The sequence below is a fragment of the Copadichromis virginalis genome, linkage group LG15 (assembly GCF_057382275.1).
Source record: "Copadichromis virginalis isolate Kocher_CV1m ecotype Utaka linkage group LG15, C_Virginalis_male_GT1.1, whole genome shotgun sequence".
Taxonomy (NCBI): Eukaryota; Metazoa; Chordata; class Actinopteri; order Cichliformes; family Cichlidae; genus Copadichromis; species Copadichromis virginalis.
Window position 1 is genome coordinate 22,810,571 of NC_140632.1, and position 25,121 is coordinate 22,835,691.

The following is a 25,121-nucleotide window of genomic DNA, read 5'->3' on the forward strand; positions in this document are numbered from 1 at the left end:
GAGAATCCTGGAAGCATGGTAAGGTGTTGTAAACTAATTCAGAAAATAAATCAATGTCAAAAAACAAGAATTAGAGGTGGGCAAATGCCATTTAATCTTAGGAGATTTCTAGAGTATAGCACTTTTTTTTTTCTCTAAGTACAATTTTTTCCAAAAATTTGGAGTTTATCCTCAAAATGATCCATCATATTTTTAAATGCAGATTAATCAGATTAATGTTGATATCTATCTAATATAGATATTACCTAACTAGCTAATATCTACTATATGTTAATTGTAAATTTGATATTTCAAAGCCATAACGTAAAGATTTATCAAGGTAGCAATGTTACCTCACAGCAAGAAGATCCAGGGGAATTATTATGAATTACTTTGTTCAAGTGACGACAAATATTAAAGCTTAAGAATCATAACTTGGCTTTATTGAGTACCGCTGTACTTTTCAGTGCTTTTATTCTACCAACAGCTACTTAATGGGAAACACCTATACGTTAAGCAAGGCAGCCCTAGCAGAAACTAATAGACAGCATATGTGGACCCATTTGAAAACAAGATGTTACACTATAGTCTATAGGTTTAGCCACTAATAATAAACTAATAATTAAATGCAATCATAAATAAACCTGTAGAGCCGGAAAAGGGAGATTTTCTTTTTCATTTTCACCAAGTGTTTAATTGTTGGGGTCTCTGTGTATTTCTAAATGGAAATTATTCAGACATTACAAAAGAAAAAGAACCTAATGATGAAATCAGTGTTGCATTAAAGCTTATGTTCATTGGGCCGCCTACAGTCTTCTATAAAAGGTTGGTGAAGACATTTGTCGCTGGATTTCTGTAAACAAGCTTTACATCAGAAAAGGTGATGCCATTTCCTATTTCTTATGAATTAAAAGGCAGAATTTCAGAGGAAGTTATGTAGTTACTATTGCCCAATTACCATTTAAATAACACAAGATCCTAAATTTAGTCATAACATTTTAATTCCTTAATTTGGTATCTTTTGTGTAGATGTTGTTACGAAATCAGTTTCACCCCGGTTCTTTTATTCCTCGGGCATCCAGAGACGGCACCGGACTCAGTAGTCATTTTCACAAAAACCTTTATTAATCTTTATTCATCTTCATTTAAGCATGCACTTCTAGAAGAGGAGATGTGCAAGGCCAGTGTCCCTCTGCAAATCTTCCCTCCTTTGTCTGTGAAACATAGCTTTGTAGAAGCGACCCTATCATAAAACCCCCATGGTGTGCTGCAAACTTGTATCTGTGTGTGTATACACGAACACGTGAGTGCCTGTGTGTGCACATACCCGTGTGTCCATGTGAGTGCACGTGAGTGAGTGTGCATGTAGGTGTGGGTGTGTCGTAACAGCCAAAGCACTGTGTGCGTGACTTCCTGCCGGTCATAAAAGTAATCTCCTCACCCAAGCTAAACCAAATTCCTTTAGACAACATACAAAACAGAGTTAACAGATTACAAACACTGAGACCCCCACTCTGCATCCACTGGGCCATTGGCCCCTTGTTGTCTTACAGTTACAGATAAGCGTGTGGAGAGTCTCCTGCAAACCTACTTCTAAGTTTATAACAATTATGAGTTTTTATTAAAGGTACAAGCATCAGCAATCCCCAACTGTAGCTTCCTGTCTCCTTTTATGACAGGCAGACCCCCAGTGTCCATAAATTCCTGTCCCTCAACAATTACACACTCTCAGGCCTACAGCTAAGCCAAACTAAAACACACAGACAAATCCTTCCCTGTTCCTCTCATCTACTGCTGGACCCTCTTATCTAAGCAAATTTAACACATTATATTCTAATAATTATTTTCTTGTACTCACAATGTGCAATGCTGCTACATTTTATTCAGCAAGAAGAACTGAAACTGCAGTGAACAAAAGCCCATATCCTTATCATTGTGACAGTCCAAAGGCAGGTAACAATACCGGGGTGAATGACTGGATAATTTACCACAGATGGGGAAGAAATGTGGGGGATTATTAAAATGGAAATTCTTATATAGTGAAGCAAGGTCAGGTTTATTTGTCTTAGATGGGTGGGCAAAACCAAAAATCCAAGTCAGAAATAACAGGGATTGAGCGTGGTTATTATCTTTATCTGCTAACCCAGGCTCTCAGGCCCTCAGGCTCTGCTCTCATACAAAAGAGCATTTCATCATTTCATTTTCTGACCAGGTGAGTGCAACTCAGTCCTAGTTCAGGGATTAGCTGAGAAGTATGATTATTACATTAGAGACAAACAATCTCTAATTTAACTCTGACACAAATAGTAAAGTGCTCATATTGACACAAAGATGTCGTTTGGTGTCCAAAGCTTACTTTGAAATAAGAACACGTGATATAAATTTCAAATTTTTTGAGTTTTTTTTTTTTCATTCACTCTTATGTCTTCAAGTGGCTTTTTGCATCCTGAAAAGGCAGAGAGCACAGCAATTAGATTCAAATGTCAGATTGTTTATCAGTGCTCTATCAGGATCTAAATCGTCTCATCTCTGTCTCTGAGGACAAAAACAGTGATTGCAGTCATTAGGATCACTGCTCCAATGCGAAGAGTCCACATGATGTAGCTCACAGGAAACTGATCTGTGTACTCTATGAAAAACAGTACAAAAAAATGTCATGCTTTTGTAACTTTATTATTAAAATCTGGTCAAATTAATGTTTGAACATTTGGAAACTACAGTAAATTACTTCTACAAATAAAACCAAAGCTTTATTTATTGAAGTGCATAATTCAGATTATTTTGAAATTCATTTAAGCTTCTTATCATACCTATAGGTGTGTAGTGAGCTTCTATCTTCACACTGTTGTTCTTGATATACTGGCAGGTGTATGTTTTGTTGTGGGCCCTCTGAGGTTTCACAGTCAAAAGAGAAACACACATCGGTCCAATGTCCCTCGCACCACTGCCGAGCAGCACAGTTCCTGTTTCGTTCAACCAGACGATGCTGTTCTCGCCACACAATTGGGAGTCAGAGTATTTGAAGAGAGTGCACGTTAATGTGATGTATCCATCCCAGTTTTGCGTCTGAGATGCTGCAACTGAGAGAAAACAGGTGATAAAAGAAATCTAAAACTCTGTAACAGGTCCTCAGAACTTTTCCCACATTTCAAACAAATTTCACTGGATTCACTGGTGAGATTTCCCTTTTAATCTGTTGTTTCAGAGGTCGGCATGAATCTGAAACCTTTTAAATTCCCAAACTAAAACTGTTATATGATGTTTGGTCAAATCTTCGCCTCTTTCACAGTTTGTTAGTCTGCAGTTACTGCTTGCTGAATGTTCTGTGTACGCAGTTAATTTATTAAGACAAAAATGTAGTGAACATAACTGTAGTGTTTGGGAGGAGAGTCAAAGTGAAGAAAAGGATATGAGATTTGTCCAAGCTCAGAATCATTACAGTCTAAGTACTCACTGTTCAAAATATGCAGACCCACAATTGTATCCTGGGCTGTAGTGTTCCCAGACCAACACCAGTAAAGGCCAGCATCTTCAGCAACAATGTTCCTGATGCCCAGGGAGCAGTTACTGTACAGACTCAGTCTGGCTGCTTGAGCTGAGTTCTCCATAATAGCGCCATTCCAAACCATTTCTATTGTCTCAGAGTTATCTCTGTTATAAAACCACGTAATGATGGAGCATGATGAGTTCAATGAGGATGTGTTATCACAGGGGAGAACGACATCATTTCCTGGTGTGTAATAAACATCGATGTAGGTTTCACTGATGCATGCTGCAAAGAAATAAACATGTTTATTCTACTTTCTTTTTTCTTTGAATCCATGTATTTACCTATCAATCAATACCAAGAAACAGGAAACTTAAATGTTCATTTTTTTGCCCACAGCCTATAAGACTAATAGGAACCTCTCATACTCATGCTAATTTGAACTTTCTTTTTTTTTTTTCATAATCATTTCTGTGATGTAGGTTACGTTCCTTCACTTATTTTTCTGACTTTTACTTGAAGGCTTAAGTTAGGGTGGCATGATATTGTGATCATCAGCAATTGCTACATTTCAAATGATGTTATATTGCTAAATTATTTTCAGCCCCTGAAAATAAGGGGACCATGTATATAAAACCTGTATGATGTTGGTATATCTCATAGCAAGAAAGTCCTGGGTTTGAATCCGCTGGCCAGCTCAGGTATTTCTCTGTAGAATTTAAGAATTACAGCCATTTATAAATATGGTCCCCTTATTTTGAGTTAGTGAAAATAATTGAGCAAACTAACATAATTTGAAATATAGCACTTGTTTTTAACATTTAAAAATTCTTTGCAGTCAATGGCTGTCTGAAGTCTAAAGCCCATGGACATCAACAAATGCAGTTTTTCCTCCTTTGAGATCCTCTGCTAGTCCAGCCTTCAGTTGCTGTTTGTTTGTGGGTCTCTCTGCATTCAGCTTTGTTTTTAATAATGGAAAAATATGCTCTGTTGGGTTGAGATCAGATGCCTGACTTGGCAAATGAATAACGCTACTGTGGCAGGATGTGGTTTGCAGCTCAGCTGCAGGGGAGGGGTGGAGTAGTGCATTCAATGGACAGTGCCAGGGAAGGCCTGCTGGCGCAGTTGATTTTCATCATCCTAACCACACCTTCCCTATTTCTAGTAGTTGCTGGGGCCTAGAGGAAGAGGCCCCAGAAACTGCCGGGGTTCTGGTAACGAGTGTTACAGTGGTGCCCAACTTCCAGGTGTGATATGTCAAACCCACAGGTACCGCAGCCAGTTCAGGTGGCCCAGATGATGGGCAGATGCAGGCAGTTGTGAATGGGAGGCAGCTAGAGGACCTGTAGGTCAAGACTGGGCGTGGACACTTCCACCAGGAGTGCCCATTCATGGAAGCCAGCCATGTGTTTGGTGTTGCTGAAGTCCCAACAGACTCCCTGGCTCAGGAGGCACGTACAGGGATCCAGTAAGGTCCCAAGGGGGTACACGCCAGGCTATTGTTGACACGGGCTGTACACAGACCCTTGTCTAACAAACGCTGGTTCAGCCAGGGAGGTTGGAGGCTGAGTTGGTGGAAGTTAGATGTGTGACATACCCAAATATCCCATAGTGCCACTGCAAATTAAACATAAGGGCAAGACGCTAGAGGAAAGACTGTGCATCCCTTAATTCTGGGGACAGACTGGCCAGGGTTTAATAACCTGCTGGGGCAGTGTGCGGGGATGCATGGCCTTTAACAGTATGTAGCAGCTGTGCTGCACCTAGCAGTGACACGGGCTCGTCCGGGAGAGGAGACAGCAAGGCCCTGCTCGCCCCAGGAGATTTCCTACTAGAACAATTTCATGATGACACCCTGCACTCAGCCTTTGACCAATGGATAAAAATTGATGGTCACATGGTACACCCTGATGCAGCGCTGACCTACCAGCATTTTGTACTGATCAGCGATAGACTTCATAGAGTGAGTCATGACATTCCCAGTTGTTGGTTTCTAAAAGCCGCCAGAAAATGATATCGCCGTCGGCTCTAAAACTCCATGGCAAGGCATATGGGATATGAAAAAACTCAGGTGGACTGGCATCTCTACTGCACGTTTTACCATAATTTTGGGTTGGTGCGATTAATGTACATAAGTTTAAGGATATAATGGTTTCATCTGTTGAAAGTTTTTTTTCTGAACTGTGCATGCCCTTGAAGTTTTTACCAGCTCTCTGACAGGTTTCTGTTTTTCTGCCTAATGATGTCCTCCATCACTTCCATTCTTCTATTTGGGCCTCATATTTAGAAATCCAGTGGAAAGCAACAGTTTGTGTCACGGCTCAACGGCACGAGGGAACAGGGATGGACACAGGCGCAGAAACCAACCCGGAAGCGAGGTGACAGAAAACAAATGATTTATTTCCGCCCACAGGTAAACAAAGGTGAAACACAAAGCGACGCCACCACACTAGTGGTGCGTAGGACTCGTCGGTGATAATGAGGGCGACCTAGACACCTCTAGGAGACGGCTGAGCAGCGGGGACAGTGGGGAGGTAGAAACAGGACTAGGTAGGGGCCGGGGGCACTGGAACAAGAGGAGATCACGATCAGAGGGATCCAGCAGACAACCAATAATCCTCCGCAGTTGAATTGAATTGCCTTACTTGGTTTCAGATGGAGGGGACAGGTGGAGCGGAAAACCCGGAAGCGGTCGAGGCGTGGGGAGGCAGGCAGGTGAGCGGTGGGTCGGCAGGCCACGTTGTGTAAGCAGCTGGCGGCCCAGGTCCAGGAGGACGGGAGCGAGGGGAACAAGATCTCCACTCCGGGTGCTATCGCTGAGGACAAGAAAAGACAGGTCAGTCATCACACGGCGTTAAGACAAGGTTTAGGATGCTCCACTGAACTAACATGGGAATAGCAGATACTCAGGCGATGAGTGGTTGAGAGCGCAGGTCTGATATACCGCTGGCACGATTGCTCACAGGTGGTCAGCCAGGGAGGGGCAACCGGACTCCGCCTAAAGGAGGAGGAGCCGCTGTCTGAGACCTGCAGGTGCCCAACCAGACCATGACACCTTGAATCAAATTAATATATATTATCTGTTTTATTCGTCATGAGATACAAAAGAAAGAAAAAAAGTCTCCCCTGGCCATGAAACCACTTGCCAGTCAATTGTACAATTGCCTCTACAAAGCCTCTGAAAGTGTAAAACAGCTATGATTTCTGAACAGTTAATGCACAATTTTTATAAGATGCCTTTAAATTAAAGCCAAAAGTCAGCATTGCAATCACATCTTGACTGTTTGAATTAAAATCCACTGGTACTGATGTACAGAGGCAAAACTACAAAAATCGTATCTGTCCATAAAGTTCTTAACTCTACATCGTCCCTATCAAGACCTGTGAAAAGATCAGTGTTTTTCTAGTAGCTTCTATCCTGTCATTTGCACCTCTCAGCCAACTGAAGATGTAAACATTATTCTAACACTGATATGCAGATTTCATTCTATAATTAATAATTAATAAACAATAGAAAAAACAGTAATAAACAAGAGAAATATGCTGTATATTCAACTAGAATGAACACTTAATTGATTGCTATGTGCATAGCAGAATCTACAGTAGCCCTGCTTTGTGTGAAGCGCTGGATCATAACCTTTTCAGTTTTCTGTTGCGGTTAAAGTCAATGGAATTGATCAAATTAAGGTCCAAAATCTAAGAATACAAAGATGTTGTCATTTTGTGTTGGCAATTGATGATAATTTTCCTCATGGCTACAACAATTTAAATGTTCATATTTCATAGCAACATAGTCAAGCACAAAAGTAAGAAAAGAAAATCTGAGTAATTACCTTCAAACTGAAGCATAAAAATCAGGATTGTTAAAAGTGAAGAAATGTGTTGTTGCATCTCTCTCTGCAGGCTCAAATTAGGCTCTCTGGCACAGAAGAACAGAAGTGATAACATTTCCTGTTCCTGGTTTCAGAGAAAAACTTGTGAAATAGTCCCATTCGTCACCCAATGTATCTGCAGTTTGACAGGGTATGTATGAATCTGAATGTGGGTCACAGTCCCTGGCATTGGGCACTTTTTTGTTTGATTTTACTGCTGTTCTTGTGCTCTACATTCATTTATTTTTTTATTGTTTGAGATTTGAATTCCCATTTTGATTTTGTTATTTTTGTAAGAGTAATTTCTAATGATACTGTTGAGTCTTTGTCTGTTTTACTGTCCATGTGTTACTCTTCCTGCTCTCTGCCTCATCTTTCTCTGTTCTGTAAAATTAGCTTTGTGTCTCTTTCTTGGTAATGATAACTGGACTTGCTCTCATACTGCTTTTTACTACAAACCACCAAGGGTGATCGTGGCTCAAGAGTTGGGTGTTCGGCTTATGATCGGAAGGTTGCTGGTTCGAGCCCCGGCTCGGACAGTCTCGGTTGTTGTGTCCTTGGGCAAGACACTTCACCTACCGCCTACTAGTGATGGCCAGAGGGGCTGATGGCGCAATATGGCAGCCTCGCCTCTGTCAGTCTGCCCCAGGGCAGCTGGACAACTGTAGCCTGCCTTCAATGTGAGAGTAAATGAATAGTGGTATTGTAAAGCGCTTTGAGGGGTCCTGAAAAGCGCTATATAAATGCAATCTATTATTATTAATTCAAATAGGCCTTCAAGCACTTTTTCTAGCAGTCACACACACTCACGGCTACATCCAGGACAATTAGGAGATCAAACCTAGTCAAGAGCAGATGGAACCTGGGACTGAACTACTAATCTTAGAGATCTCTAATTGTTAGAGAACAGGTTCTACTGCCTGAAATCAACAGGTATGTGTGGCGGCGGTGTGATCGCTAGCTAAGCTGCAGGGGAGGACTGGGGCAGTTAGGCTCAAGTGGGTGGTGCCAAGGAGGCTGGAGGGACAGGTGGCGATGATTTGCCTAACAAGGTTTCTCCCTTTTTATATAGTGAAGCTAGAGGGAGGGGTGTTCGCAGATGACTAACTCAAAAGTTGGTGAACAGTGTGCCAAAACATAAAGCCACATGTGTGGTGCTTCAATAAACACTCCTCAAGTGAACAGCATCACAGTCTGTCGGGTCAATCTTTACAGTATGATGTCATTACCTACTGACCAATCAGTTATCTCGAAAAAAAATGTGACCATTCCTGTGAGTACTAGAGTTTGGGGTGGGGGGTTGATGGTATTATAATATCTTTTGTAGCTATTTTATGTATTCACACAGGGATATGATAGTTTATTAAATAAATTAAAAAATAATCTGTGAATGCTAAAAAAAAATGAGGGCTCATCTCCTGCACTAACATCCTGAGATAACATCATCAGAGCAAACTTATATTAAATTGGCTCAACCAAAAAAGCACCCAACACTGGACACACTTAGACAAAGCTACCTCTAAATGCAGAGCATGCCGATGGTAAAAGTGGGCTAGCAACCTCCTTATTCATGGGGATCAAAGAAATGTGATTCAGAAGGAGGTACATTTTTGGATTATTCAATCCTATCTTTAGGGTTTTTTCTAATTTGCGCAGCTTCATCTCCTTGTTCTACCAGTGACATGGAGATCAGTTTCAGTATCTGTTGTGAATGATATCTCAATTGCTAAAATACATCTGGAGAACAAAGAAGACTGGAGGCTTGCCAGAAAAGCTGTGTTCAATGATGGAGAGGTGCACCCAAGTGTTTTTGCTTTCAGCATATAGCATATTGATTAATGATCTTTGATCAGTGGTTGTTGATCAATGGTCATGACAATTTGCATATTAATGATCAAGGAACTGACCTCACAACCCATTGTTCATTTAGTTGGCTGGTTTCAGTTATTGTCCAAATGCACTGTTTATAAGGTCTCAGCTGAGAGTGATGAGTGACGAAACGTTTCTCCCAGGTGAACAGAATCAACCTTTTGAGATTCAGCATTTAGAGTTTCCAAAAGAAGAATGTGAGGCAGCGCTTTTAGCTGTTGGCCTCTTCTCCTGTGCTGCCAGTTGGGATTTCAGAAGTCAGACGCCATCACTGCTTTAGGATTAGACTCCTAATTTTCATTTTTGATAAATCTCATAGGGATGATTCAGATGACTCTGAATTATCCTTTAGTTATGCTACTACAGGCTAAGGCTGCTAATGCACTGAGCATTTCTTCTCCATTCACAGTTTTCAGCTTTATTTATCTTCAGGAATCCAAAGTTATATAAGCAAGAAGCAGCATAACTTCATTCAGGATCACTCTATTACTGCAGTTTCAGTAGGTAGAAAGTAAGATTTGACCGAAAAAGACTAAACCTGGTTACAGGTCTATTTTTTTAGTTGGATGGTGTACATTACATTATTGTTAATATACAAAAGACTTAAAGAGAATCTAAGTAGTTGCAAACGGATTAAGAAAATGTTGAGCTGAAGTATGTGCTCTGAAGTTCAATGCAGTTCAGAGTCAGCCAGACTTGCCACATTTTCATAGATCACTGTGCCATCATCGCAGTCACCAACATAATGGACCTGTAAAAAGCACACAAGCAGATGTTTAAGGGAAACTCGGGTGGCCACTGAAGTAATAACTTGAGGATTCATTATACTTCACATAATTGTTACCAAGGATCTGGCAGGTTAAAGATTAAAGTCCAGTCTAACTGTTTAGGACATTTATGTTTTCACATGCATCTTTATCAGGTAAGTCCTAGAAAAATTCAATACTGCCATGCAGGTGTGAAAACAGCTTTATATTAATGGTAACTCACGGTGAACCAACTTTCTCATCATCTGTCTTACAAGCTATTTTAGTTCCTCCTAGGTTTCAAACTAGCCAGTTCACACTGACAAATTGTGTATACATGAAATCTGCTTATCAGAGCCACTTACTGTGTACTGTTTATTGAAAAAATCCTACATAACATTTAAAACAAGATCGTTTTAAACTCACGTTGCTCTCTTCAAGAAGCTTTCTGTTTCCTTAAAAAAAGAGCAGCAATTTAATTCAAACGTATACTTTCAGTAATTATAGTTATTATGTGTAATCTGAATTGGCTCACCTGTGTATCTGATGACTAAAATAGTGATGACAATCATTAGGATCAGTGCTGCCATGCGAAGATGCCACATGGCATAGCTCAGCGGAGACTGGTCCATGGACTCTCTAAAGTCTGCACAAAGCACATGGTTCACAGTATTTCTTCATGCATTTCAGCGTTTGAATATTTGGAAACTAAAGTAGGACTCAAAGTTATTTTTACAAAATGCAGCACTGTGGAATAAAAGAGGCCATTTCCCTAAACATTGGGTTGGGGTTTTTTTTCTATATAAGTTATTGTATGCCTTTATTTTCTGTAAGAGTGGAGACTACACTGTACTCCAGAGGTACATTATAATAGTCAATTTTTCTTGAATGTTCCTAACTGGAATGTGATTATTAGAGCTATTCTATCAATCTGTTTTCTTATCCAAGTCATCATTGTGGAGGGGTTTGAGCCAATCCTAGCTGCCATAGGGTGAGAGGCGGGGTTCATCCTGGACAGGTTAAAAGCTATTTGAATTCTTCAAATACTAAGGAAAGAAGTCTTAAATGCTTTTTTTTAATCACCTCCTATAGCAAGGGATTCACCAGACCAAAACATTAATTAGAGTTTGATTCAGACCTGGTCCTGTATGTTGGTAAGATCTGCCAATGACGTTACAAATTGTTTGAAAATTAGGACACCCTGGAAGGTAAAAAGAAGAGCATTGTAGAGTTTAGAAGCAGCTGCTTTGAAACCTTGGTTTCAGCTGTGGACCAAAACACTACTATCGTTTTAACCTGGTCTGGCTTCTACTGTCTTTTTGTCTTTTTCTTTGAATCACAATTTTAGGTGGTGGCCAACCTGATGGAAGGCAGCAGGCTTGGGTGGGAAAAGACTGACAGTTACACTCCCAGGTCGGAGCATGGAGCCCACTACCACAAGACCTATGACAACCCTGAGTGTGGTGTCCTTGAACCCTGAACTGGCCAGACTTTAATTTCCAACCCACAAGTTACCATGGTGGTTTTCCCCTCGTCACCGATAGAACTTATTGTCTTTTCAAATCTAAGGCAATTTGCCTTTTTAAAAATGTATTTATAGCAGCGACTTGCACATATTAGGTAGAATTAACCAGCTTATTTATTCTACCTAGAGGTGTGTAATGAGCTATGGAATCTGTGGACTCTGTTCATCAGTGTTTAATAGGTAAAAATCATCTAATCGTTATATATAACCTACCTATGAAGACTGGTGTGTAGTGAGTTTCCATCTTCACATTGTTTTCCTCAACAATCTGGCAGGTGTATCGTTTGTTGTGGTCACTGTGAAGCTTCACTGTTAGAAGTGAAATGCATGTGCGTCCAGTGTATCTGACTTTATTAAGCAGCACAGTTCCTGTGTCATCCACCCAGCGGATGCTTATCTCGTCACAAGGGAGGCTACTGAGTCTGAACAAAGAGCACTTTAATGTGATGTTTCCATTCATCTGTAGGTCGGGGTTTGATGGAGATGCTGAAACTGAAAATGAGTGACGACAGTTACCTCAGCATTAAGAAAAAAGTGGAATGTGAATTTAAATGCAAGTTCTGTAATTTCTTCTTACTGTCACAGGTTTACTGAGTGATTGTCCTGTAGAAAAAGTACTTTTGCACATTGAATATATGTAACTTTCATCCAGATGTTACTGTAAAATCTTGCTCCTTTTATTGCATAGGCATATCGAGTTAAAGCTCAGACTCCACCAAAATGGATTCATTCAGTTACTCCAAATATGCCTAATGATGGATTAAAATCAAGGCTGGATCCCTCACAGAGCCTGTGGGGATGATGGATGTTTAATCCTTAGTGCGGAGTGTCATGCACAAATTTGTTTTTGAGGGAAAGGGCCTCAGAGATTTTTTTTTTTTTTTTTAAAGGATATTAATGACCATGATACTCTGCAAAGACCCAAATCATTTATGTTCAAGTACTCACTAGTCAAAATATTTAGATAGACAGTTGTGTCCTGGCCAGTGGTCCCCTCAGGCCGACAGTTGTAAACACCAGCATCCTCAGTAGTGATGTTGTTGATGCACAGAGAGCAGTCACTGTGAAGACTTAGTCTGGCAGCTTGGGTTGAGTTCTTAACATCTCCATGATAAACCACCTGTGTTGTCTGAGATGGCTCTCTGTTGTAAAACCAGGTAACCATGGAGCACGTATCAGGCGCCTTGTCACAGGGCAAAATGACATAATTTCCTGGTCTGTGATAGAGAAAGTATGGTTCACCACTGATTCCTGCTGCAAAGGAAAGGAAAGTTTCTGTGATGAATGACACGCATCATCCATCCTCTTCCCCGCTCACCCGTCCTTTTCAGGGTAGCAGGAGCCCATCCCAGCTGTCTTAGGGTGAGAGGCAGGGTACACCCTGGAGTGGTCACCATCAGGGTTAACACAGAGAGACAGACAACCATTCACACCTATGGGCAATTTAAAGTGACCAGTTAACCGAACTGCATGTCTATGGACTGTGGGAGGAAGCCAGAGTATTCAAACTCCACACAGAAAGACCCCAGCCTGATGGTGGAATTGAACTCAGGACTTTCTTGCTGTGAGGCAACAATGCAAATGCAACTAAACAAATAATGAACGTAGACCTTAACATTTGCAACATGCATACATAGTGCATGAGTTCTTATATGAATAACTTTCAATGATATCTAACTTTACTGTACATCTCATGTAATCCAAAATCAAGACTAATTAAAAATAAATTCTACATAAAATTGAGAATCACTCCAAATATAACTCAGTCATTATTACTATTCTTTTTTTTCTCCCAAATACTGGCTACTTTTTAAAAACTGTTACTGAAGCTTATGAAAGTGGCATCTCTTTATCATTTCTGCAAAATTATTCAAAGAAATTTAACATAAACTGTCATGGCATTGCAGGATAGAGGACCCAAATGCAGACCCACGGTGACAAACTGAAGAAACACAAAACAACCTTTTATTTTGGCCTAGCATCATGAAAAAAAAGCAGATTTACCTTCAAACTGAAGCACAAAAACCAGAAATAATTTCCAAAGAGCCATTCTGCACCATTCCCTGTCAGCAGGCACACACTGTGAGGTATTTCTCTATCTTTATGTTGCTGCTGTTTTGTCTTTGAGCCCATCACACGCCACCCATTCTGTCATGAGTTTGGATTTCTTCACATCCGTGTCTGCAAATAGACTACACGCAAGTGCTTTCAATGAAAGACACTGCTAACAGGCTGTTTGATTTATTTGCTCTGACAGTCTTCCAAAATTAAAATATACATCAGTATCATTTACCCAGCTGAGTACTGTGTTGTGGTTCAGTTGTGAGGAACTGTTGCTAGTGCAAAATTTTTCTTTGCATAGTTTGTTATTTCTGTTTCCTTTGTTTATTGCCATTTTGGGACTGCCATCTCCCCTTTTTCTTTTTCCTATATATTTTTATCAGCACCTTAAGCTTAACCTAAAAATAAAATCAGTTGTTTTGAATCTGGACTTGTTGACTTGTTTCCCCATTTGGACATCTAATTGTTATTCCTCCTCATAGTTCTATGATTCTGACATGACTGACTACACACTGTGGACGCTGAGGAGGACAACCCGAGTAAAGACGGAGAAGGAATTAATTTAAACAGGAACTAAGAACTAGAACTTAAGTAACAGAGGCACTCTACACTGAACATCGGAAACTCAATATTCTGCAAAAATCAAGAACAAGTCAACCAAGCTCAAACACCTAGGTCAAATACCCAGGACCATGAGGAGAACAATTTAATTTATGGATGACTTAAACTAAAAAATTAAATAACATGTCAAAAACACTCACACACACAATTATACAAAAACAACTTTTTACTTCTTTAGTTGGATGAACTCATGTATTTTACGGTAATGTTGCCATATTTCATGTTTGTATGTATTTGAAGCTGACAAAGATGTAGGGTTATGTTTATCTCTGACAACAGCAAGCTTAAATAAAAGCAGTGACATTATGAGATGTTTTATTTTTTATATATTTATTTTTGGTAAGTTTAGCTGATGATACTGTAGAAGCCGCTGGGGTCACTTTCTACCTTTGTCTTCACTGCAGAATAAGTCACCGCTTCCTCCTTTTTAACCTGTATAACAGAAAATTAAAGGATTTAAATAATTCAGACCATAACAAACACTAGAGAGTAGAGTCAAAGGAGCTTGCAAAGATGACCTGGATGACTGAGAACCTTCACAGACACTAGAGAGTAGATTTTTTTTTTTTTTTTTTTTGCTTTTTTTGTTTCTCAAAAAATTCACTGATTCAAATCAAATGGGTTGATGAATAAAACATGAATCTACAACTGTTATATAGCCCAAAAGTAATTTTAAAATGGAATATAAGTAAAAAACAAAAAAACAATAGTTACAGTTTTCCTCAGTGAGGCATTTTGATCAGTGTGGTCAATAGTAGCATAGGTGATGCTGCTCTCTGGCTCATCCTGAAAGCAAACACAGTGGTTCAAAAAGCAAAGACATGAATGAAAACTACTTTAGGTTCTATTTCAGACACATGATGATCAAACATAGTCTCAAAAACTAAATGTTAACTTTCAAATAAAGACTTGATTTTGGCTTTACTCTTATTTTAGTAAAATTCTGTATAAAAGGGTGAAACTAACCAAAAAACCCTTTTAAAACGTCCACTAAAACCAGTGAAGTCAGAGAAGAGGAATTACAAGCAGGCTGAGGTTATTATGCCATTGTGCCAAAAAAAAGTAATTGTTGTTCCTCAGTTACTCATTGCATCTCAAACCAGCTTTAAACTGCTGCAAAGTGCACCTGTCCACTTAGTCACAGGTATGTATTTTTTCCCCTCTCTATACATACAGACTTTAAATAACAGATGGATGTAGTGTCCTGGTTTTAATAATTTAATATAATGAAGACAGTACCAAGAGAGGATGCTTTAAATGCATGTGATTATGCATAGCAGATGTTGACAGATGTTTGATATATCTGCCACTGTCGATTTGACTTTTGCACACATTACATATCGCTTTGGTTTCACCTACAGTACTGATTGTAAAATGTTTCCACAAATGCATAAAATTCGACACAACTACACAAGCATTGTTCTAACCTTTTAACCGAACGTTAACGTTACTCTGTCAACAGCCTATTTGTAAATGACCGAGCTAACAGAGCTATGTAAACAGAACGAAGACTGCAGTCGTCAGTAATGCAGCGTAATGGAATAGTCTCCCGATCTTCGCGAAAGTTATAAACAGCGTCCGGAACCCAGTTAAGGTACAAAAAAATCTATTCAACAAGAATAGTGATGCAGTTCAGTCTTTTTTCGCTCAGCCGAACTGTCTCTGTAGTTGTGTGGAGCAGCCTGTGTCAGTCACCTCTTTCACACGTCACTCACTCATCCAGTCATGCACAGCGGTTTCATAAGGAAACTCAGCTTTTTGATATAAAGTTTTTCTTGTTCCCGAATACAAATATATTTTTAAAGTATTTGTTCGAAATAAGTATTCGTAAAAAAACACGTTATTTGTGCCTCTCCGAATACCGTATTCGGGTTCAGCATACACAGTAATCTGATGAATCCAGGTTTAACTGGAATACTTTAGACAGCAAATTAAGCCAATGAATTATATAAATAATAATTTAATTTATTACTATGTTCATTACTATATTTATTATAGATACATGAACTATTTACCGAGATCAGCTGGCCCAAGACTCCTTGAAGTATTTCCTCATTCTAAACAAGAAAAGGGAAGAACACATTGTCATCATATACTGTGGCACGGTCAGCATGTTGCAATTTTCCGAGTGATCAGTGGCAATAATGTGCAAGAAAAAAGTTCATTTGTAAAGGTTATATTAATATTAAACAAAGGTATTTCTGTTATATGTGAAAACATATCATATATAGTGTGTATCAATATACTTACATGTTTGGGTTGGGTGGGTTTTTGAATGTCTGGAAGAAAAAGTAGAATCAATAATCACAATGTAGAGCTTCTTAAATCAATTTTCCAGTGCAAAGTATATTAGACTGAAGTAACCGCAGTGAAAATGTAGCATTTTCACAAGTTAACATTAAGCTGCAATTATTGCAGATTGCTCAAAATGGGATAGAGCTCTTGTAATAATATATAATAGTAATAATAATATTAGATGAACTAGATGATAAGTAGATGACCCAAGAATGACCACATTTATATGTACTATAATTACTAACCCTCTGTCACTTTAGCACGCCTCCTGTATTTGATGAAAACAGCAGCGATGACGGCAACCACCAGCACCAGCATCACAGCACCAATGATGATGAAAGCCTTGTTTGGGGTGGAATCTGTCAGAGGATTCAAAGTAGTCAGCATTAAAAGTCTTTCAAAAGTCATTAAAAAGTATGTAATTCACTTTTTTAAAAGTGACTCACTCTTATATCCCATCTTATCTTAATTTACTTTTCTTATTGATGTTATCCTACCTATGAGGACAGGTGTGTAGTGAGCTTCTATCTTCACAGTATTGTTATCTTCAAACTGGCAGGTGTATCTTTTCTTGTTGCCACTCTGAAGCTTCACAGTCAGAAGAGAAACACACGTGTGTCCAGTGTTCTTGACATCTCTGTCCCACAGCACACTTCCTGTCTCATCCACCCAACGCATACTGTTTTCTTTACAAGGAGAGGGATAGTATCTAAACAGAGAGCACTCTAACATGACGTTTCCATCGTCCTTTGGATCAGTGTCTGATGGAAATGCTGAAACTGAGCAGAGAACACGAGTGAAAACAGTTATGCAAGTTCAAAGCATCTGGATTATCTTCCTAAATGTGAGAAACCTTATGAGACATTACAAATAAGTTCTATTTTTCTCCTGGTATTTTAATAGCTTAAATAAGTGATTATCTAATAGTAGTTTTACTAATTTAGAATATAAAATTTGAAATGAATACATAAGCCATGGCCAGATTTACTGCTCTCATCCAATGAAATAAAAACTCTTTTCATTTAAGGACCTGTCTCCATGTTTCAACACGAGAATTTTAATTCCCCAAGAAGGTGATACATTCAATTACATGACACGTGTAGAGGGAAATCAATGCTGTATAATAGTAAGTGTGGTGATAATGGGTGTGTTTAATGCTTAATGTACGGTGTCATTCACAGATATGGATATATGGAAGTCCATGGAAGTCTAAATACTCACTGGTCAAAATATTTAGGTCCACAGTTGTGTCCTGATCAGCGTTCCCCTCAGGCCGACAGAAGTATTGACCGGCATCCTCTGCAGTGATGTTGTTAATACTCAGTGAACAGTTACTGTGCAGACTCAGTCTGTCAGCTTGAGCTGAGTTCTTCTCAACAATTCCATTATGAACCATATTTATTGTCTGAGACTCATGTTTGCTGTAAGCCCAGATAACCATGGAGCATGTATCAGGCACATTGTCACAGGGCATAATGACATCATTTCCAGGTGTTAGATACAAGACGTGTTTGGTTTCACTGACCCCCACTGCAAAGAAAAGAGCACATTCAGAAAAATGTGTATATAGCACACATGGTCATCTTCAAACAAAAAAATGAATAAACTGAGTGCAAGAGGTTTGTCCCCCCCCCCTTTTTTTCTTTTTAGAATCATTCAATGTCCAAAGATTTCTTTGTATTATACTGAAATGGCTTTGGATTTGTCAGAAGATCACAAATCAAGTTTAAATTTGTTTCCAAACTGAACTCACGCTCATGCCACAATTCTGTCTTCCGAAATATTGACTAATTTTAACAAGTAACAAAAAAAACTTGTATGAAGCTATCAAAGTGGTTATCAAAGTAAGCAATAAAAATAAAGGAGGCTTTACCTTCACACTGAAGCACAAGAATTAGAATAAATGTAAGCAGGACCATTCTGTGCCGTTCTGTCAGCGCGCAAACGTTATGAGGCTTTTCTCTGCCGATGGTCTGTCTGATGCTTCCATTTCCTCTTTGACATCATCACAAACCACCAACATTATTTTAAAAGAACTTGGATTATGTAACATCTGTGCCTGCAAACACAGCTTAAAAAAAATTCACCTTAATTAGATGGATGAAAACCGTACTGGTTTGGCCTGATCGCTGCAATGATCGCTGAAACATTTTTTTTTCATACATCTCTTTTCCTTGTACTATTGTAGCCAATAAAGCACTTGGAGACTAGAGTAAAACTCCACACTGAATTTGCATATCTTAGGTTAATTAATTTTTTAAAATAATCCTGGCCATGATTTGATTTGATTTGATTTTATTGATTAGCATTCAAATTCAAATCTCAGTGAAAACAGTGAGAAAAAAAAAAACAAAAAACAGTGAAAACAGAACAAAAATCTACCATAAAGAAAGAAAGCATGAGACAAGGCTAATCAAAAGGTATTGGCTGAAGCATTTGCTTATTACGCCAACCCTTTTCACAAAATATCTTTTTGTATGCAGCTCCTGTACACAGGGCTTGAAGAAAATAATAAAACAAAGCAAAAACCAAACAAAACAAACAAACAAACAAACAAACAAACAAAACAAAGAAAAAAAAACTTTCCACCTTAGATAAGTAACTACATCAAAGTAAAGAATCAAGAGGTTGTTGTTTTTTTTCTCCTTTTTGTTCTTTTCATTCTTGATATATATATTTTTCTAATACTCTATTTTTAAACATGTTTTTAAACAAGGAAAATGAACTACACCTTTTTAAATCACTGTCATAACTATTCCACAGGTTAACTCCTCTAACAGAAACACATCTCTGCTTTATATTTGTCCTCATCTTGTTTTTCTTAAAGAAATCTGTTCCCCTTAAGTCATATTGACTCTCTCTGACTTTGAACAGCTTCTGAGTACTGGGGCAAAGCAAGTTATTTTGTGCTTTATACATTATCTGTGCCATTTTATATTCAACTAAATCATAAAATTTCAGGGTATTCAGATTAATAAACAAAATGTTAGTTGGTTCTATATAGTTTGATTGGTTTATAATTCTTATAGCTCTTTTTTGTAACTTGAAAATATGAAGAGTGTTCGTTTTATATGCATTACCCCATATCTCCAGACAGTAAGTCATATATGGAAGCAACAGAGTACAATAAAGTGTGTATAATGATTTTTTGTTCAGGACATGCTTTGTTTTATAGAGAATAGCAATGGTTTTTGACATTTTTGTTTTCACGTGGTTTATATGAGACTTCCAACTCAGCTTATCATCAATTATCACTCCAAGAAATTTATTTTCGTACACTCTTTCAATTTCAATTCCATTAACCCTTATTTTAGATACATTTTTCACTTGTCTAGTGCCAAAAATAATCAATTTTGTTTTCTTTATATTTAATGATAACTTATTTACATCAAACCAGTTTTTTAATATATTTAACTCCTTTTCCGCTGTAGTCAGAAGCTGTTCTAAGTTTTTACCTGAGCAGTACAGAGTCGTATCATCAGCAAACAATACACATTTTAACAGTTTGGAAACACTACATATGTCATTTATATATAATATAAATAATTTAGGGCCCAGCACAGAGCCCTGAGGAACACCACAAGTTACCTTCAACTGCTTAGATTTTACATTATTGAATTCGACATATTGATATCTTTCATCCAGGTAACTTTTCATCCACTTGTATGCTATCCCTCTTATGCCATATCTCTCGAGTTTATTCATTAATATAGAATGATCAATTGTATCAAACGCCTTTTTTAAGTCTATAAAAACACCAACAGTATATTCCTTATTATCTATTGCATTAGATATCCCTTCAACAAGTTCCATCACTGCCATTGAAGTGGACCTTTTCACTCTAAAGCCATATTGGTTATCACTTAGGAGATTATGCTTCTCAATATATTTATCAAGTCTATTAACAAATAACTTTTCTAAAATTTTTGAGAACTGTGGGAGTAGTGATATTGGCCTATAATTGGTAAACTGACATCTCTCTCCGTTTTTATGGATTGGAATAACTTTTGCTATTTTCATTTGTGAGGGAAACACACCAGTTTGAAAGGACAGATTACAAATGTATGCGAAAGGTTGCACTATATATTCTATAATACTTTTAACTAATATCATGTCAATACCAAAACAGTCAGTGGACTTTTTATTTTTAAATGTCTTCACAATGTTAATTATTTCTCTATGAGTTACAGCACCAATAAACATGGAGGACACATTCTGAGTAATATGTTTATTTAGGTCGTTATTATTTCTTGACTCTGGAATTTCTTTTGCTAAATTAAAGCCAACATTTACAAAGAAATCATTAAATTCATTTGCAATGTCTTTAGTTTTATCAAGCACAATATCTTTATCTTTTTTAAAATAATCTGGATAATTCTTATTTTTTGAGCCCTTTTTGATTAGACTGTTTAATATCCTCCATGTTTCTTGTGTGTTACTTCTACTTTGCTCCAATAATTTGTGGTAATATTCTTTCTTACTTGTTCTTATAATATTTACTAATCTATTTTTATATAACTTGTACTTTATTTCAGCATCTTTTGTCCTCTGTTTTATGAATCTCTTATATAGATTATTTTTCTTTTTACATGCATCTTCTATCCCCTTTGTGATCCATGGCTTATTTGATCTGTGATGCTTTCTAGTGATTTTCATTAAAGGGCAATGTTTTTCATATAGTGAAATTACAGTTGATAAGAATGCATCATATGCACTATTTGAATCTTCATTTGCAAAAACCTCATTCCAATTGTGTTTTTGATGACATGTGGGTAGCAAGATCCTATCGTCCCATGGTTTTTCCTCACCAAATTTACAGGTGTATCTATTATCGTGTCCATTCTGATGCTTCACAGTCAGAAAAGAAAGAAGGCTACAGAACTACAGGGCTGATGAAATTTCCCCTGTGTGTGTGTGTGTGTGTGTGTGTGTGTGTGTGTGTGTGTGTGTGGGGGGGGGGGGGGGGGGGGGGGGGGGCATTATTTTAGTGGTGAACTTATTTAGGTTGTGACCGTCCAAAACAGGGTCCACAGTCCAAAGCAGGACTTCAGAAGCAGTGCAGGACACAGTCGCTGCTTACTTTTAAACAAAGAGTATGGTAATAACAACCATAACAACAAAGTGTATGGTCGGTGAGTGACTGGCTGATTGAACACAGGTGGAGAGGTAAACTTTCAAACGAAATGCAAGAGAACAACAGATTACAAAATAGGAAAGTGAGAACTTCCTTGTTTTGAAGCATATTATTTGCAGTAAGTGCAACACAAATTCGACTGAAAATGACGAAACCTGATTTCAGGACATTGCTCATATAAGCAATATTTTGTTACGCAAGCAATATTGTTATACGTAGTTTGGTCAATATTCAAAAAGATGTCATGAGATTATGAAGCATTAAAAAAAAACTTATGGGGAAAGTGAACGATATTATTTTTTAAAATAGAAAAATCTAATTAAAAACAAAGATTCATTTTTGTTCTGGTTAACAGAAGGTGGTGCTCTGACGTTCAGTCCAGTTCACGATCAGCTGTCCTGTTTCTCACATTTTCATAGTTCACTGTGTCATCATCACGGTCACCAACATAATGTACCTGCGAAAAACAACACAGGTAAATCGTCAAGGGAAACTCATTGAGATCAAAATTTAATTATATTTAAAATAAAATACTAGGTCATCTAAAAGGTATCCTTAGCTAGTTTAAATTAGCTAGCAATGATCACACTGGTGGAGACTGAGGGTAGCACATTTACATAATTTCACAGTACTACTAGTACTAGTACTACTGCCATCGTTAAGCAATTTTCACACAAATGTCAGATAATTTTGGGAGACTCAGGTTAAGATGTCCTCCATAACAGGTGTAGTACACAGGAGGAAATAGTTGTCTTAGGTTTTTGGAAAATCTTTTTTAGCCCAGCTAAAGAGTGCAGGAAACAGAGCACTTGACCTTTGAGGTGCATGCACCAGATGCTTAGCTGCAGTATCTGCATGCCTGCTCACAGTATGAGATTGTTTTTGAATGGAGACAGTAATGCTTTACATACAACTGTTAGTTTTTTTTAACTTTACTTACTAATGGCTATTTCACTATCACTTAAAGATTTAAATTAACTGTGAGCATTTCTGAAGTCTTAAAAACATGTTCTGCTGCCACTGAAGAAAAATAATTATGGCAACCAAAAATGAGGTCATAGTGTTTCCTGCCATTTACAGCAGAAAGAAAAAAATCTCCCAAAGAGCTGAGAAATAAGTGTGTGACAGGGACACAACGATCAGTTGAGATCAGTTGGGTCACAGACTGGTCTCAGCAGATTGTTGCCCCTCCTTGAGACTGGTTCTGTCTGAGGCTTCTTCCTCTTGAAAGGGAGTTTTTCCTTCCCACTGTAGCCAAGCGCGTTTTTCAAAGAGGTTGTTTGATCATTGGGGTTTTCTCTCTAGTTGTTGTAGGGTCTTTACCTTTGAATACAAACCATCTTGAGGTGATTGCCGTTGTGATTTTACGATATATAAATTAAATTAGATTGAATATGATTTTTTTAATTTGTTTACTTGTTTATTTGTTTATCTGTTTGTTTCTGGTGCATAATGGAAAAAAAAAAGTACACAACGCTCTAGACTTATTTGGGGCAACAAGATAATAAAAAAAAAACTACCCAGTAATCCTATAAACATTTGCGATGAAGCATCATGGCAGATTAAATTGTAAACATACAGATTATGTTTTTCTGTGCCATTTAAAGTCTTTATATTAGAAATGGTAAAAATGGTAAATGGCCTGTATTTATATAGCGCTTTACTAGTCCCTAAGGACCCCAAGGCGCTTTACACATCCAGTCATCCACCCATTCACACACTGGTGATGGCAAGCTACATTGTAGCCACAGCCACCCTGTGGCGCACTGACAGAGGCGAGGCTGCCGGACACTGGCGCCACCGGGCCCTCTGACCACCACCAGTAGCCAACGGGTGAAATGTCTTGCCCAAGGACACAACGACCGAGACTGTCCAAGCTGGGGCTCGAACCGGCAACCTTCCGATTACAAGGTGAACTCCCAACTCGTGAGCCACAGAAAGCCTGTGTGTTTAAAATTCAGGTTTTTTTTAACTCACATTCGTGTCTTCAGGTGGCTTTTTCCTTCCTAAAACAAGAGCACTGAATAAATTCAAAGGTCTTTTTGTTGGTAATCTGTCTCATTACTGATCTGAATTGTCTCACCTTTGTGTCTGATCACAAGAACCGTGATTACAATCATCACTGTGAGTCCTACAAAGCGAAGAGCCCACGTGATGTAGTTCAGAGGAGACCGATCTGGGGTACCTAGAGAACACACAGTTCAAAATATTTCTTTATAAATTTGATATCTTTTAGTCAAAGTATTTAAATAACTTTAACTGCTGTAAAAATCCAAATTATTATTTATACTAGGAGTTCAAATGTCATGGGTCAAACTGATCTAATTGTTATACAAATCCTACCTATGAGGACAGGTGTGTAGTGAGCTTCTATCTTCACAGTATTGTTATCTTCAAACTGGCAGGTGTATCTTTTCTTGTTGCCACTCTGAAGCTTCACAGTCAGAAGAGAAACACACGTGTGTCCAGTGTTCTTCACATCTCTGTCCCACAGCACACTTCCTGTCTCATCCACCCAACGCATACTGTTTTGTTTGCAAGGAGGGAGAGTACAGCAGAGATAGAAGTAACGCATTATTGTAATCTGATTACTTTTTTCAAGTAACTTGACCAACACTGATTAGGACCCAAGATGCAGGCTTCTGCTTCTGATGCAAGATTCATTTTTATGGTGAGGGTAGAAACAGCAGTGGTGATAGCATGTGCAGAACGTAGCCTGGCTAAATTAACCAGCCCAGAACACAGATTATCTTTGGGGTTCTTTTAATCTGAATGATAAAGTAAGCGCTGGAAATAAAAAGGTTGTAAAAATAAATGCATTTATTTCTTATCCAGTAACAGCTTTGTGCACTGGTAACCCACTGCTACTGCAGGTTATTTTCTCAACTTTGTCAGCATCTGTAACTCAAAGATGTCTAGCGTCAATGTGTGACTGATATAAACCCATCCAGAAACAAAATCTCAGCAGTGCAAAAATAATTGTAGTGGCTTCTCCTGCTGAAAGACAGAGCCAAGATTAAACAGTTAACAAAGGTACATTTTCCCTCTTACCCACGGAGATATTATAATACAAGTGTGAACTCAAATACATACAGTGCATTAATCCAGTAGAAAAACGGAATACAGATCCCTCTGAGATGAATGGTTGAAGTCGGTTGCAGACACTTCTGGTGCTTTAACTGTTCCACACTTTGCGTTTCAAACAGATCACGCAGCGAAAAACCGTCGTGATTACATTGTGGGCATTGCACACCCACATTACACCAATGCAAGCTAGCACTTCCGTGAATGTCTCTGTAGATCCCCATCATCATCTCTTGCGCTCTCAGAGGTACCCCAAAAGAAACAGCGCCATCCAGTGGCATGTCCCATAATACTGACCTTCCACCTGGCTACACTAAGATAACCTAAACTGGAAAAACTAACAAAAACATACCAGAAACCTTTAAACAGGTTTAAAGGGAGACTTGGGGAAACAACACAGACGAACCAGCAATGAGCACAAGATGACACACACTGAATACACAGACGG

General features: G+C 38.4%; 4 protein-coding genes across 4 annotated transcripts; all 4 read right to left on the reverse strand.

The window, feature by feature from the left end:
• Positions 1-946: 946 nt before the first annotated feature.
• Positions 947-7,683, reverse strand: LOC146692440 (uncharacterized). The gene is made up of 6 exons (XM_085433428.1): positions 7,677-7,683; positions 6,356-6,412; positions 6,112-6,282; positions 3,434-3,751; positions 2,790-3,059; positions 947-2,608 (listed from the first exon to the last, which is right to left on the reverse strand). Exons 1-6 carry the CDS (start codon positions 7,681-7,683, stop codon positions 2,493-2,495), a joined length of 939 nt encoding a protein of 312 aa, XP_085289554.1. The 3' UTR covers positions 947-2,492.
• Positions 7,684-10,415: 2,732 nt separating this feature from the next.
• LOC146692441 (uncharacterized) lies at positions 10,416-12,772 on the reverse strand (the record flags this gene model as incomplete). Its single annotated transcript, XM_085433430.1, has 3 exons — positions 10,416-10,599; positions 11,692-11,970; positions 12,400-12,772. Coding segments are annotated over 3 exons (804 nt in total), but the record flags the coding sequence as incomplete, so codon positions are not given.
• A 1,377-nt stretch (positions 12,773-14,149) lies between these two features.
• On the reverse strand, positions 14,150-21,427 carry LOC146692442 (uncharacterized). Its single transcript, XM_085432523.1, has 8 exons — positions 18,329-21,427; positions 17,677-17,985; positions 16,953-17,234; positions 16,701-16,814; positions 16,411-16,439; positions 16,176-16,217; positions 14,875-14,946; positions 14,150-14,592 (listed from the first exon to the last, which is right to left on the reverse strand). The coding sequence occupies exons 1-8, from the start codon at positions 18,372-18,374 to the stop codon at positions 14,506-14,508; spliced, it is 981 nt and encodes a 326-aa protein (XP_085288649.1). The 5' UTR covers positions 18,375-21,427; the 3' UTR covers positions 14,150-14,505.
• LOC146692443 (uncharacterized) lies at positions 21,423-24,996 on the reverse strand. The gene is made up of 5 exons (XM_085432524.1): positions 24,683-24,996; positions 23,933-24,114; positions 23,673-23,774; positions 23,567-23,595; positions 21,423-22,046 (listed from the first exon to the last, which is right to left on the reverse strand). Exons 1-5 carry the CDS (start codon positions 24,952-24,954, stop codon positions 21,963-21,965), a joined length of 669 nt encoding a protein of 222 aa, XP_085288650.1. The 5' UTR covers positions 24,955-24,996; the 3' UTR covers positions 21,423-21,962.
• Positions 24,997-25,121: the final 125 nt, after the last annotated feature.